This window comes from Punica granatum, chromosome 1 (genome assembly GCF_007655135.1).
Source record: "Punica granatum isolate Tunisia-2019 chromosome 1, ASM765513v2, whole genome shotgun sequence".
NCBI classification, from domain to species: Eukaryota; Viridiplantae; Streptophyta; class Magnoliopsida; order Myrtales; family Lythraceae; genus Punica; species Punica granatum.
This window is the reverse complement of record NC_045127.1, coordinates 23404753-23421280: the sequence shown is the minus strand read 5'-3', so window position 1 is coordinate 23421280 and position 16528 is coordinate 23404753. Positions and strand designations below refer to the sequence as shown.

Genomic DNA, 16528 nt, shown 5'->3' with positions numbered 1-16528 from the left:
GTGGATTGAGAGGCATGGGGTCCGTCCATCATGAGGGCCAGTTGTTTTTCTTTTTTCTTTTCAATGTGTGCTCTAATATCAGAAAATCTAATGGGTCCCAACTAATTCAAATCGACCCAATTGAGAAATTAAATTCTCCTAATCATGAATTTTCTTTATTCACATGACTTCTCATTATTATGTCAAGATGCAGGCAAGACTCAAATCTTTGGGGACATAAGCTAGCTCTATGTGAAATTTGGGGGTGCAAAGTGGGTTAATGTAAAATTAGGGTTGAAAAAGAAATTCTCCTAAAAGTAAGCGAGCCCGTCTCCGTTCGTCATCTCCACCTGACCTTCTGCGATCGGTAACCTCTCCCCAGATTCATTCATTTACGTGTTGGACTCCCCGATCTCTCTCTCTCTCTCTCTCTCTCTCTGAACTGCGGCAGATCTGTACACAGCACTGTCCGCGCGGTCGGTGATGGCTCCGCCGGCTCAATCTCACCGATCTCCGTCGCCCTCTCAACCTTCCGGGTAACTCACTAATTCATCAAATTCCATCTCGCTCATTCCGACGCTGAATTCTTCTTTGGCTCCGATGTCAAGAAGTAGAGGCCAATGTCCATGCTTCGCAGTGTACAGTCGTTTTATCGGATTAGTAGGGCGTTTACATGATCCCTGCATTTAGTGTAATTGAATCTTCTGTTGTCTCTACTGGTCCCGTTGGAAGCAGGTCAGGTGCTTGCATTAACCTATGAATAGGTTATATGATCGTGATTGTGAGTAGCTGCTGGCGGAACAGCAATTTATGCTGTTCATAGTGGGTATCTGATATGAAATTGTCCCACGGGTGGAATTATTTCAGTTTGCTTGTGTTTGAATTGGAGGCTAATTTACTAGGCTCACCAGTAGACTGACCTAGCAATATCGAATTCCAGTTGTTTTGGCTTTTAAAAGAGGTTGATCCACAAATATCTTGCCGTTAGCATTACAGTAGTAACATAGTTGATTTTTCCACGGGAAATTAATATGATGATAACTTATGTTGTAGCTCCAACGCATTTGACTAGGGTCTGATAATTATTAAGAAGGAAAAAAAAATGAAAAAACTTGATTGTGCAATTGGTTTTGATACTTGAACTAGCTTTCAAGATCTATATTGCAATTGAGGACCATATCTAGTTCATATTTGGCATATGCTTCAGTTTGGCATTTTCTATCTGAGTTTTCATTGCAGCTTTCAAGATCTATATTGCAATTGAGGACCATATCTAGTTCTTATTTGGCATATGCTTCAGTTTGGCATTTTATATCTGAGTTTGCATTGCAGCTTTCAAGATCTATATTGCAATTGAGGACCATATCTAGTTCATATTCGGCATAAGCTCAAAACGTTGTTTGGTTTTGTGCTCATTTTTAATTTAGTCATAGTACGAGAGAACTTATACGTACAAAATTCATCTTGAACTAAGTCTGAGTTAATGAGCCCAAGGTGATGCATTTAGCAAGGGGCATCCGTAATACACCTTGAAACTTGCGTTGTTCACCCATCAATGAAAAGTACCCGTTATATGTTATTTTGGGTATGGATGCACTTCTCACTTATACGGTAACTTTTCCAGAAAAGGGGAAGTATCAGATTTAAAGTCACAGCTCCGGCAGCTAGCGGGCAGCCGAGCTCCAGGAGTAGATGACTCCAAGCGCGAGCTATTTAAGAAGGTCATTTCCTACATGACGATAGGCATAGATGTCTCATCTCTCTTTGGTGAAATGGTGATGTGCTCGGCAACATCAGATATTGTTTTGAAGAAAATGTGTTACTTGTATGTTGGGAACTATGCCAAGGTTAACCCGGATCTTGCTCTATTGACGATTAACTTTCTCCAAAGGGACTGCAAGGACCAGGATCCAATGATTAGAGGGCTAGCATTGCGGAGCTTGTGTTCATTGAGAGTTGCAAATTTGGTGGAGTATTTGGTTGGACCCTTAGGATCAGGGTTAAAGGACAGTAATAGTTATGTAAGGATGGTGGCTGTGATTGGGGTTTTGAAACTATATCACATATCATCTTCAACATGTATGGATGCAGACTTCCCAGCCATACTGAAGCATTTGATGCTTAATGACCCTGATACCCAGGTGAGATCATTCTTCTTCTGCTCATTTGTTTGAGATGGCGATCCATTTGTTATCAGCCTGTCCTGGATTGTCCTATTTAGGAATGTCTGTAATTCCCTAAAATGCATATTGTTTTATATCAAATGTTGGATTATTATTCTCATCTATTGTCAAACCTTCTTGTCTCAATAGGTGTTAGCAAATTGTTTATCAGCCTTACAAGAGATTTGGACTGCTGAAGCAAGCAAATCTGAGGAAGCATCCCGGGAAAGAGATGCTTTACTTAGCAAGCCAGTGATATATTACCTCTTGAATCGGTATGCTTGCAGCCATGTTTCTGTTTAAGACTCTAAGCTTTTATCTTGACGCTGATTTAGGACATGCATGACTTGAATTATGATTGGCACTTTTCAAATGGTTATGCTGTGAAAAGATTTCAAAACCAAAATATCTATTTGCTTCAATTATCTTTTGGGTGGAATATATCCTGGTATAGCACATGTACAGGAGGAAGCCTTGTTCAGTGTGTGCCACTGAATTATGTGCTGTTCTTGTTTGATAGAACAATGCTCTTATTTGGCATAATTTGTCTTTTCTTGTGAATTAGATGTATTGAGTAACAAATCCTTTGTTTGAATGGTAAAAGAGAGCAGCAAGTACAAATTCTTAGGAAATCTGTGCACAGAGATTGATATATAGTCATGGCAATACTGTTTGAAACACTATTCTCTTCAAACTCTTCCCAAATCTTTACTTGAATAGTAAGTTGTGAATTTGATCATTGCATTGTCACAGTATTGCTTTTGGAAATACTACTCGCTCATACTCTCACCAATTTTTTCACCTATAAACCCAGAACTTTCAGTTGTTTGAAGCTACTGAAAAACTTCCTACTTGCATGCTTTCAGGATTAAGGAATTTAGTGAATGGCCACAATGTCTGGTGCTGGAGTTAGTAGCTAAATACGTGCCTTCAGACAGTAATGAAATCTTTGACATCATGAATCTCCTTGAGGACAGACTTCAGCATGCAAACGGTGCTGTTGTATTAGCTACTATCAAGGTGTTTCTGCAGTTGACCTTGTCCATGACAGATGTTCATCAACAGGTGCTTAATCTAGCTTTGTTAATCTTAAGATATGATATATCTATCACAGAAATCTTAAATTATGATATACGCAATTATTGAGTACAATTTTCTTTTCCTAAAGCCATTTAACTTTTAAATGTTATAATATTGGTGAAATCTTAAAGCAGTTGTTTCATGGTTGTGATTGTTATGTGAGCCCCTGGATACTCAAATATTTCATTTCCTATAGTTGATAATTACTAAGGTCAGAGCATGATTCCATAGGAGTATATTTAAGTCTTTGTTGATAATCTGCCCCTTTTGTGTTGTTTCGAATTATCTCAGTTTGTACTTCTTGTCACTTAACTATTCCAAAAATATTGATTTGGTTGCAGGGATGGTTATTATTCACTATTATTACCTTTAAACTTGTTGAAACTTTTTTGGGTTTAGGTCTACGAACGTATTAAAGCTCCTCTGCTAACCCTAGTGAGCTCCGGCAGTCCTGAGCAATCTTATGCAGTTTTGAGTCATCTGCATCTGTTGGTGATGCGTGCACCAGTTTTATTTTCTTCAGACTACAAACATTTCTACTGCCAGTACAATGAATCATTCTATGTCAAGAAGTTGAAGCTTGAAATGCTTACAGTGGTTGCAAATGAGAGTAACACCTATGAAATTGGTGAGCATATCCCTCAATCACTCTACAACATGCAATTTAAGCACTTCCTAGTAAATGGATGATTTTGAAAATATTTGCTGAAAATGAAATATGTAGGCAATTATTCTTGTTTTATGTTTAGAGAAGAGAGAAGAGTCTATGTTAATTCCTTTCTTCGACTTTCTTGAGATTATTTCAGTAACGGAGTTATGTGAGTATGCTGCAAATGTTGACATACCTATCGCCAGAGAATCCATTCGAGCTGTCGGAAAGATTGCACTTCAGCAATATGATGTCAATGCAATTGTGGACAGGCTCCTTCAATTTCTTGAAATGGAAAAGGACTATGTGACTGCTGAAACATTGGTAAATATTAATTTCGGCTTGTCATTGTGTTGATCGTGGTTCTGCAGTTACCTATTGTACTCAGGTGCCCGAGTAAATATTCGTTTTAATAATTTCTACATATAAAGAAAGACAGTTCCATGAACTGTTGAACTTGTTGCTTTTAATGGCCTAACTGATACAAATTTTGCTTCTATTCAGGTTTTAGTAAAAGATTTGCTAAGAAAATATCCCCAGTGGAGCCAAGATTGCATTGCCGTTGTTGGAAATATCAGTAGTAAGAATGTTCAGGAGCCCAAAGCAAAGGCAGCTCTTATATGGATGTTGGGGGAGTATTCTCAAGACATGCAGGATGCTCCTTATATATTGGAAAGCTTAGCTGAAAATTGGGATGATGAGCATTCTCCCGAGGTAGTTAAAGCTTCTTCTGGTATTGTCGCTTCAAAATTTTTTTTTCCCTTTTCATTAACAATGAAGGTTTGAGTTGTATTATTTAATCACCAAGAGGTAGCAAACACACGCAAAATAATACAGACAAAAGAGAAAAGAAGAAAGTTAAAAGGATTTCAAAGAGTTAATTATATTAAATATGAAGGAATAGGTAGCATCCAAATGCCAATGACCGCTTTGTCCAAAAACAATACATTTTATACCATCTACAAGCAAAATAAGGATGAAATGCTTCTAGCGCACACTTATTTTTATTATAATTCTCCTCTTTTTTTTCTTTCTTCCCCCACCCCCCCACATGAGCTTGATGTGCTATCTCTTGTGTGAGGGATGCTGATTTCTGCTTATCTCAGTGCCTAAGGACAAAATATTATGAGTTGTAAACTTGATGATCACATCAATACTGACGATGTATTGTCAATTTGGATAATGAAAAGTATTTTTTATGCTGTTTCTTGTAATTCATATGTATATCTGTTTAGTGTTAGGTTTAATTCTTTTATCGTCATTTTATGAAAAACAAAATAATATTTGTTATTATATCACTCTTGCTACCAAATGCTGTCTTCTTATACCTGATCAATATTTGTATCTTCAGACACTGAAATCATGTTCTGCCTGAACTTTATTGTCATTAAATTTGTGGATTATTGCGACTTTCCTTGTCCAGGTTCGTCTTCATCTTCTAACAGCGGTAATGAAGTGCTTCTTCAAAAGGCCACCAGAGACGCAAAAGGCCCTTGGGGCAGCGTTGGCTGCTGGCCTTGGTGATTTTCACCAGGTGGGATTATGTCATTTTGTCAAATCGTACCTGCGTAATTGCAGAGAGAAATTTTGAACTGGATATCTGATCGCAGTGTCTAACTGCAGGACGTTCATGACAGAGCCTTGTTCTACTACAGGCTTCTGCAATTCAATGTTTCTACAGCAGAACGTGTAGTTAACCCACCAAAGCAAGCTGTTTCCGTTTTTGCAGATTCTCAGAGCAGCGAAATCAAAGACCGCATTTTTGATGAGTTCAATAGTCTCTCTGTTGTGTACCAAAAGGTAATGAAATCTCTTTTCCTTTTTTTTATTTTTTGGTTTCTTTGAATGCCAATGTTCAGGAGAAGACTGTCCTCCATTTTTCTTTCTCCTCTCCTCTATGTGTATGTGAAAAAGTTTATCTGGGTTGCAGCTTTCTGTGAAGGCTTTGTACTCATTTCTCATTTAATTATCATAAAGGAAGCATTAAATAATTTCATTCCTGGACCTATCTGGAGGGAAAGGTGCTCCCATCAATCATGATTTATCATGATAAGAGAATAGACTGATTGTTAGTCTTTTGGATCCAATTCATAAACCCTAACCACCCAGCCCACTTCAATGAATCTTTGGATCAGTCGCCGATATATATTTTTTGATGTTACTATTTGATATAATATTATTTCTGTCCCTGGTATTCTGCAAAACTTAACTGTCAAATTTGATTGCCCTAAATTCCTGAGTTGGGTTCTAAAGTATAGCTCTATGCAATGTGATAGGAAAAATTTCAAGCAGATCTGCCAGTGCAGCTTTTCTTAAAACTGCTTTATTTGGCACATCGGATTATGTCAGTGAAGTTACTGTTGCATTGATTGATTATTTTGACTTGCGACTTACAAGAGGATGTTAAGTCAAGGTTTTAATGTTGCTTTTTTGTGTTTCGATTACAGCCATCTTATATCTTTACTGATAGGAAAAATTTCAGGCAGATCTGCCAGTGCAGCTTTTCTTAAAACTGCTTTATTTGGCACATCGGATTATGTCAGTGAAGTTACTGTTGCATTGATTGATTATTTTGACTTGCGACTTACAAGAGGATGTTAAGTCAAGGTTTTAATGTTGCTTTCTTGTGTTTCGATTACAGCCATCTTATATGTTTACTGACAAGGAGCATCGCGGGCCGTTTGAGTTTTCAGACGAACTTGGTAACTTATCTATTGGGGCAGAGTCCATAGATAATTGTGTTCCAGTGCAGCAGGTCGAGGCCAATGACAAGGACCTCCTCTTAAGCACTTCGGAGAAGGAAGATGTTAGGGTTCCAACTAACAATGGCTCTGCCTACAGTGCTCCTTCATATGATTCATCTGCATCTCTTTCTGCTTCGCAAACGTCGACCGATCTAGTGACTTTAGAACCTGCTTTACCTCGTCAAGCCTCTCCTAGCTTGGCCATAGACGATCTTCTTGGTCTAGGTTTATCAACCACACCTATGCCAGCTCCTCCTCCTCCTTTGAGTCTCAATTCCAAGGCTATCTTGGATCCGGGAACTTTCCAGCAGAAGTGGCGCCAGTTATCTATATCTTTATCTCAGGTTAGTGATTTCATCCTTGCATATTTTGGCTGTCTGTTGGCTATTTGTTGAGCTTATGTTAAACGTGAGCGAATATCTATTGAAATAATTGTGTTATTAATTAGTTTATGCTACCGGGTGTCCCTAAGGAACTTTTTAAAGATTATCCTTATTTTCTCCTTTCCCTTTCTGTACACTAACTGAAGAGAACTGATCTGTACTGGGGTTTTCAGTATTTTCTCGATAAAGATGAACTATGACATACATATTCTTTCTTATATGCTTTTACCAAATATACCTGCACTGGGAAATTGTATTTGAGAACTCATGTTTTACAGAAGAATAATTGTTGATGCCAATACAAATAAGATACTCGTTCGTAAGAACCTTATGGACACTGTTTAGGTTTTCCATATTTGGCTGTCATGCACTGACTCCATTTTTATTCTTAATTTTAGTCATGTGATTGAGCTCTCGACCTTTTGGGAGGAGAGGAAATATTTCGCTTTCCAAGATGAGCCAATGCCCCCTCCTATCTATATATAGATAGATAACTTTTTGGCCTAGAGTACATATTTATAACCTGTTTATTTCCATTTCAGTTTCATGTAATTGAAATATATGAAAATTTCCATTCACTTATGACTCTTGTTTATTTCTAGAACAGGTGATTGTGTCTCTTTCTAGATAACTAGGTTCGTTTCGTGTTGAATTTGGGTTGATATCAGTAACCCTGTGCCTGGTGCAAGTCATACATTGTGATCTGTTAAAGTTGCCAGCTCTTTTTATTAGCATTTTCTCGTTCATTGTGTATCGTCTCAATTTGTTTTCAATTTTTTCCGTATCCAATTATAATATGAGATTCTCATATGGTGCAGGAACTTCCTGTTAGTCCTCAAGGAATTGCAGCCCTAACAGCACCACAGGCCCTCATAAGGCACATGCAGGGCCACTCCATCCATTGCATCGCATCGGGAGGCCAATCCCCAAACTTCAAGTTCTTCTTCTTTGCCCAGAAATTGGAAGAACTGTCCAATTTCCTGGTGGAGTGTATAATCAACATATCAAACTCTAAATCACAGATTAAGATCAAAGCAGACGATCAGACTTCATCGCAGGCCTTCTTGGACCAGTTCCAGTCCGCCTTGTCCAAATTCGGTACGCTATGATGGTCTTCTTGGGTATTTTGCTTCCTCTGCCGAGAGCGGCCATTATCTTATTGTTATGAAATGCGACAACTTGAGTCCCTTTGTGTGGGAAGGAAAGATCAAATGTATATGAGAACAGGAAGAATATAGCAGGCGGGGTATTTGGCTCCAATTTGTACGGTTTTCTCTGTTGCTAAGCTTTATATAATCGGCTGCTTCAGTTGTGCAGTTAGGTTAGTTATGTACCTTTTCCCGTCGGTACTCTCTGGGCCAATTTCTTTTTTGATTCTGAGATGTATTGCGATTGTTTTTAGATGAGTTGCATAGAGGTGGCAGTTCGGTTCAACTATTCATGACACTAACATTGTAAAGGTTCTATTCAGAAACTGGTCTATGGTCTTGTCTGTTTACTTTTCTTGGAACAGTTACTGTTGTTCAATTCAATGTATGGATTAGTTGGATCAAGTAGCAATGAGAGAACTCAGGATGAAGATAAAACAAAAGCTGTGGGCTATTTGAGTTTGGTAAGTTCATTAATTATACGGTCGATCCGGGAAATCATTATATATGTGCATGACACCGGCATATCTCGAACTTGTGTATTAGTCCTGTCAATGGGTCTTACATTGAGTGTGAGTTTGATATCGTTCATTAATTATATGCTTGATCGGGGGGAATCATTATTTATGTGCGTGACAGCAAATACAGTTCACTCTTACGTTGCCTATGGTTGCCTTGAAATTGGACAGGATTACAGATCTTGTTGATTTTTGTTATCCCATCTTATGTTTGGATGTTTTGTAACATATGATTAGAATATGGTGAAAATTTACTGGAATTCGATGGGATTATAGATCTTGTTAATTTTTGTTATCCCATCTTACCTTTGGGGGTTTGGAACATTTGATTAGGATATGGTAAAAATTTACTTGATTGTACATCAACAAATACAGGATAAGGATTTCTGAAATCTCATCGTCCGCAACTTCCATTAGGTGGTCAGAGACCAGTGAATCAGCCCACCGGGTCCTAACGGGATGGTGTTGACCCTGATTCAAGCTGAGCAGTTGGCTTAGGATTAAAAACCTTCAGGCAGAGATCAAATGCATTATCAAGTCTTTACCAATCAAATCATTTTTCCATCAGTAATAATGTAATTATTATCAAATGAATGTAATATTAAATGATCCTATCTCACAATAGCATATGTTAGAAAAGAAAAATCGGTAAGATCTATAAAGTAGACGAAAGAAGATGGAAGTGTTCAAAACTTCTCGTCTGTTTTCTGGTGCAACATTGAATTCTCTTGCTCTCGAGGTTCGGAAGGAACTTTGCCAACAAGCCAAACTAGGACGACGCCAATCAGAACACCCAAGAGATGGGCAACATGATTGATGCTCTGGGAGTAGTTTCCATGAAAAGGGGCAAGCGTTGCAGTCGAAGCTTGAGCCGCTTCCATCACCTATGAATGAGCCAAGAAGGGTATCGATAAATCCAGTTGCTCTGAACTCTTCATGCAAAGAAAAAAAACCAAAGCATGTTCCACATAGAAAAGCCCATCTTATACAGCGACTGAAAGAGAATGAAATTGTAACATATAAAACCCATCTTATACAGCGACTCAATTGTTATGCGCTTTCCTTTTGTAATCACAATAAATCAACATGTGCTTCCTCCAGAAAAACATTCACCAGCAAAACGAATGAAATTTTATAACTGATAATTTGACAAATTCTGATCTGGAGTCAATATGAGTTATTGACAACTCAGATTTTTTCCCTGTGATTGTCCATGATGAGTTTAGCTAAGATTTGCTTCGACCAATTTCGTGACAAACTTCACTCAATCATACTCGGGCTACATATTCTTAAGCATAATCATGAACTAGAAATGCTCAATCACTTACCCTTTTGATAACAACTTGGGCAAAAATAAGCACTTCGAAGATCTTCCTCCAATCCCATGACATCTGCATTCAGCACGAGGCAGCAGCAAAAGATAAATCTTGCAACAAATAAACTTAATGTCGAAATCAAGGTGCAATTAGATTCGTCATGAGATCTAGGGTTACGGTCAATACTTTTACGAGGATGCTTATAGCAAACTATCCGAAAACAGCACCAGAAGCTCCCACGGAAACCAAATTTCTAGGCAGAAGAAGCCATGAAACAAAGTTTGCTCCAGCACCAGTAATAATATAGAAAAACCAGAGCACCAAGTTTCCTTCCTCCTCTTCAACGACTTTACCTGTTTCGAATACCATTCTAAAGTAGAATCAACTATTTAAAATCTATCTGCTTCATATTACATCCTGATGTCAATATATAATACGAAGCGCCGGATAAAAAGAATGTTCATGACAGGAAATAGCCTATGTAAGAATGCCCTCACCAAAGATGTACAAGAAGAAGGTTGCTGGAAAGATGGTTCCTTAGAAATACAGCACACAGTGATTGGATAAATGAACGATTGACTTTTCTTGGGCATAAAGATAATTGGTGCCCTAAGGGTACTTCAACCAAAAATAAATAAATAAAACTCATTTTCCAAGTAAATGAATACTTCTTGAAGGGAGCTCTTCGAGGAAAGGCCATGTTTTTTTTTTTTTTTTGGTGGGGGTGGGGCCTTCTATCCTTGGCTGCTGTTTAGTCCCATTGTCAGTGATCAAATCAAATCTTACATTAAATCTGGAAAAGGAAATTGTTACAGCATCACGCATCAGGTGGGGAATACAAGTTACTAAGATATATAGGAGTTTGTGAACCTCTCTCTCTTAAGGGGAGTCTTGTGGCTATAGAACGATCCTTGTTACCTGATATTAAAGCCAGGCCAAGTCCATCCGATGGTGTAGATGCCCAATTTTGCAGGAGGAATAATAAGGCTTGTCAATATGCTTTGTAGAGATGCAGGCCCCATCTCTTAATGACAATAAAAATAAGTTTTTGATAGGTCGGAGATAGACAAAATGTAATTTACTAGTGCAAAATCCGTATTGCAGCAACCAACATAATTAAAGCCCGTACACTGCATCTTACATGTGCTCTTGATTTACAAATTAAACGAGACCTTTTGTTTCTAGTTAGCCTACGCTTGGAACATGAATTATATCAGAACCTTACATGCACAGTTACAGATACTGCTAAATGTATTATAACAGAAGGCACAAATTTGATTAGCCCTTTTAGGATTAAGAGCCCCACTTGCACGACCATGCTTGTCTTCCTCCAAATAATTAATACTCAATAAGTAATAACTTTCTACGGAAGTCTCACCAGTCAGCATGGCAGAATGTTGCTGTCACAAACTGGTACCAAGCAGGCCGATTGTGATACAAATACAAGCTATTGATGCCCTGGACCTAAGCAGCAGATATCCAATAAACTTGTCAACACTTAAAAAGCTTTGCCACATAAAGACTTGATAAAGGAAACAGTCAATTGGACCAGAAAATTGTCTGCTGTATGTTTTAGAGATGCCCCTTAGATCCCACCCAATACAGCAGGGTGGGACTAAGACCAGGACTAGGCTAGAAAACCTATCACACTCAGGTCCGCACAGAAGAGAAACAGTGTCCACAGACAAGCAAATTATAATGTGCCGATTCCTTCATCTCTGGGCAGGAAACTATTGAAGAAACCTTTTATGACCGGTAGTACGAGGGGTAACAGTAAAAATTGCAGTTCTTGTTTTTACCACCTAAATGAGTTAATCAAGTCTACGAGTACCTCAGACAAGTGATCTGTAAACAGAAATCACAAGATTAAGGAGGAGTATCCAGAATATCCCGTTCACGCGCTTCACCGGCGCTTCTTGTGGCTTCCCCAGCTCCAGCTATGGTATGATATCTAATCTAACATGCAGATAACAATGTTGCTTGTAAAAGATTCTAAATTTCATATCAGAGCAAATCTAGCAGTCATGCAAGTCCAGTAGAGACTAAGATGTAATTAGAACCATGGATGGATTATAAGTTAACAGGGGAAACGACAACCAAAACTGTGCTTTCCATTAACATAGTTTACCAGCTTGTAACACACTTAAGCTTTTAAAAGGGTGTTTCTCTCTGGAATCATGATATTTTATATATCTTATCTACTACAGAGATTATTTTCAACTGAAGGGTCCATAGCTCAGTAGTAGAGCATTTGACTGCAGATCAAGAGGTCACCGGTTCGATCCCGGTTGGGCCCTTCTCTATCTTTTTCACCTCTGATCCAAAAAGAGAAATATTTTTTTGGTAAGTTCCCAACAAGAGAGATTATTTTCTGAAATTGAATCCATATATTATGACGTGAATGAAACTTTCCATAAACTTTTCAATAATATCTCGCATATTGTCTTAGTTTTCAACAAAATTGCTTAATTAGTCCTGCTTCCACTGTTTCACAAACAAGCTCGTTTTGAATATGAATCAGGAGGTCTGTCCCACAAGCCGGATGACAAATTAAATGCAACACCAAATCAAGATTGAGAATACAGAATTTAGAAAAAGAAGCTGGTTCTCTACTCGTTTTAAAAAGTAGAGAACTAATTCTCACTTTTCTTCTCCTTTTCTAAATTTATTTTTCCCACTGAAAAATATAAAAATACGTTTACTAATGTTAAAGTTATAAAATCGTGAATCATAGTAAATCAATCGCTAATTTATTATTGGGGATCAAATCTTGTAAAAAATAAATGATGTTTAATAAATTAAGAACGGAAAGTCATAAATTAAAAATTAGAAAAGGAAAGAATTGGCTAATGGAAAATGAGGAACTAGAAAACAGAGCTTTTCTAATCTCTATACAAATTTGAATAGTGGAAAAGAAAATTTTCTTAGAAAAATCATTTTACGTTAGTAAACATATTTTTTATAGAAAATTTTCCTTGAAAAAAAAAATCCTCCAAAAGTAAATAGGCCCTTAAGATCATATACATGCTTGAGCTCACAATTGCTTTCTTACCAATGAATTACTCGGACACAATAAAACAAGGACACAATACTAATAGCATACTTTTCCTCAAAATTTATACTTGTCTTTGTAATGGGAAATTTGCATAAAGCTCCTAAATGAAATCATCGAATTCCACCTAGCTAACTCAACAAATTTATCTACCCAGTCTCCTAAATGAAGTCATCAAATCCTGGTTCACCATTGCATATCCATGTAGACGAATTGCACGTTGTGCAAGAGAAGACACAAGGCCGAACACCATCTGTTCGATAAAATTCCCAGCTCAAATTCTCAACTCTCAAAGGCATTACATCCAATTCAAGAAGATCAGAGAACGGTTTTCTAACTGTTGTAAGATTAATTAACCCACCAATCTTTTTCTGCAGCGAAACGAGTTGCTATGTACGAGAAATTACCTGGGTTGGAGCCGCTCAGTCGGCAAGGGAACCGGAGAAGTGGACGGCGGGTGGTCAGACGGAGTGGCAGTTCAATGGTTCCGACGGCATTGAAGGGCCCGGAGAGGGAAGGGAAAAGGCAAGGTTTTGAGTTGAAGGGGAGGGATCGAAATGGCGGAGTGAGATATGGGCATAGCGGAACTGAAGGAGCGAAATCAGAGCTGCCGAAGCTGAAGGAGCTGAGAAGAAGCCATTGGAGAGCTCTCGAAGCAAAGCACCCTCAGAGCAGAGCACTGAGGAGAGGAGAGAGCAGACTCAGCAGTCTCCAATCCAAGTCAAGTGTTTCCACATTGTTCTTGTTTCTTTTCCTTTCTTACTTTTCCCCCCTCTTCTTTTGATAAATTTCCATTCACACCCTCAAGTTTTGATATTTGGAGATTTTGAATGCTGAGGTTTTAGCGCTGCACCCAGAATTGGACCAAGTTTTCCGTCCCACCCATACGGCGGCTCGAACACTGCCCCCGAGGATTTTACAGAAAATCAAGTGGTCACTGGCATTAGCGTCTGAAGGCATGATCACTACTTCATAAGTCGACATGGTACGACTAGGATACCAACACTAATTTTGTTTTGAGTAAAATACACTCAACTCTTCTAAGGTTTTATTTACTGACATTTAACCACATTCTTGACAAAAATTAACACTCCACCCCATTGGCCATCTTGATCCAATAAGAAAATTATTTTTTAGTCTCAACTTTTGAATGTTTTTCAATATCATCCTAATTCTTTTTTTCTTATCTTATTCTTGATATCACATGATTTGTCCACCTAGATTTATTGTTTAAATTTTCAATTCATCTATCAATGTACAATATTTCTTATAACATATTTTTCAAAAAAAATTTGAAAAAAGTTACTCCTCAACATTAATTGATGCTTTATATGATATCTTAAACAACTACTTTTAATATCTTGCTATTGAGAGATGCCTATAACCATGCTATATTTTTGTGAGTATAATACTTTTGCAATAAGGAGTTTGCCCAAGTTGGATGATAAAACTATCACTTAGATCCTTGATGATCTAGATAAGAGGCTATTCAACCAGCTAATAGTCGTACCCCTTCGCACTCCGATTCCAAGTGATCATTGCCAGCTATGTTTTCATGCTATTTTGCCGAGGTGATGGCCCACGCCATCATCCCCTCGTTTGCTCCTTGTTGTCATTCATATTTTTATTTATTAATTTTTAAAATTTATATTTTATTATTCTGAAAAAAAATTCCATATAGCAAATTATATAGAAAACTTGTGGTTCCAAAAAGCCTCCATCACCATAACCTTGGGTGACACTGGGGTTGCTTCCTACTTTTGGATATCGATGTTACAGGAAGGGCCTCCAGAAGCTATGCCTTGCCCCAAATAATTAAGGGGTTTAATATTCGTCATAGACATCGTTCAAAATACATTAAGTTATTTTTATACTTTTAATTGTCCTTTATTTTTAAAATAATTTTTCATTTGCAAATAATTTCCACGTTAATAGATTTAATGGAGGGAACTCAAACAGGTTAGCCAAAGTAGACTAATCGTGACATGTTGAAGACAATATTGAACAAAAGAAGGAAATAGGATAAAATTGAAAAAAGGATTAAAGAATGAGGGCCAAAAGAATATTTTTATATTAAGTCAACATAGCCAATGGGGTTAAGTGTCAATGTCTTGCCAATAACTGGGTGAAGTGTCATTTTTTTGTCAAAAATCGGATGGAGTGTCATTTAATCATACCTTAAAAGAGGGGAATGTAATTTAACCTTTCTTTTTTATTTTTGTGGTCAATGTTTCTCATCTATATATAATATATAATGTCAAAACGGAGAGAGATGATTAACAAGGTCGCTCTAAGTGGAGAGAGATGATTAACAAGGTCGTTTTAAGTATCAAAATCTCAATTCACCATTGTGTCACTTTTCATATACTTATAGAGATAACTTGACCAATAAGGAAATGAAAAAAAAGATAAATTCAATAATAATTGTCCAAACTCTCGTGTTCTATCTTTGATTAAAAAAAAAGTCGCCTCTAAATTCTCATATAAAATCAAAACTAGGACAAATTCAATAATAGGCCAAACTCCCATTTTCATCTTTGACCGGGATAAAGAAAAAAGGATTATCTTTTAAAAGAAACAAGACTTCTCTCACAAATCAAAATTAAAAAAAATCAATAATAACTGTTCAAACTTTCATTTTCATCTTTGACCAAGACAAAGAAAAAATGGCCTTCTCTTAAAAGAAATAAAGCTTCTCTTGCTATTCAAAATTGTAGAAGATATTTTAATTTTGAAAATTTTATATTTTTTACTTAATAATAAATAGTTCGAAGAACTTACATGGGTCATAAATTACATGTAAAATCATATTTGAAAAAATATATATAATAATAATAATAAATTTTAAATGATAAATAGTCTAAACATAATTCATAAGTTCTTTACTAAATGACTACTATTAATTTGATGAAACGTTTATAATTCATTAAGTAAAAAAGACGGTTGACAATGACCTATGTTTGATCGTTCCTCTAGTCGTTGCAGGACAAGCAGTTACTCCCTTTCTCACAAGCAATCGACTACCTTCAATGATCAGTTGATTTCTTCAAATGGGATGAGGTCGAATTCCTTCAACGATCGGACATTTTCCTCAATTGAGGCTAGGGTTTCTATCACGGTGTGAATTTGGGATCAGGGGGAAATCATGGGTGAGACGGAAGGAAAAGGAGCAAGAATGACTTTCGAGGAAGTGGGAAAGTAAGGGGTGGAGAAGAAGGAAAGGAGTGGGTCCCTCACGCATCCAACGTGGTGTCCATGTATGCACGGTTTGCCCCCAAAACACTAATCATGTCAGCATTCCGTCAAATTTTTTAACACTAGTCATGTTAGCATTTCGTCAATTTTTTTACGAAATCCAAACGGTATGCTACGAGATAAAAAAAAATATTATATTTCATGCTCTATCATGCACTCTCTTTTTTTTTTTGTGCTGCAATATGAAATAAGGAAAATTTTCGTATTGTTTGGTGTGGTTTTCCTTTTTAATAAATACACTA

The 16528-nt window shown here is 37.2% G+C and overlaps 1 protein-coding gene, 1 non-coding gene and 1 pseudogene across 2 annotated transcripts; 2 read left to right on the top strand and 1 right to left on the bottom strand.

The window, feature by feature from the left end:
• Positions 1 to 319: 319 nt before the first annotated feature.
• LOC116193233 (beta-adaptin-like protein A) lies at positions 320 to 8550 on the top strand. Its single transcript, XM_031522039.1, has 11 exons — positions 320 to 515; positions 1604 to 2120; positions 2292 to 2416; positions 3008 to 3206; positions 3621 to 3849; positions 4028 to 4194; positions 4375 to 4584; positions 5294 to 5404; positions 5494 to 5670; positions 6512 to 6958; positions 7816 to 8550. The coding sequence occupies exons 1-11, from the start codon at positions 463 to 465 to the stop codon at positions 8104 to 8106; spliced, it is 2526 nt and encodes an 841-aa protein (XP_031377899.1). The 5' UTR covers positions 320 to 462; the 3' UTR covers positions 8107 to 8550.
• Positions 8551 to 9182: 632 nt separating this feature from the next.
• On the bottom strand, positions 9183 to 13761 carry LOC116193235 (annotated as a pseudogene).
• TRNAC-GCA lies at positions 12205 to 12276 on the top strand. Its single transcript has one exon. It is a non-coding gene; the product is annotated as a tRNA-Cys (tRNA).
• Positions 13762 to 16528: the final 2767 nt, after the last annotated feature.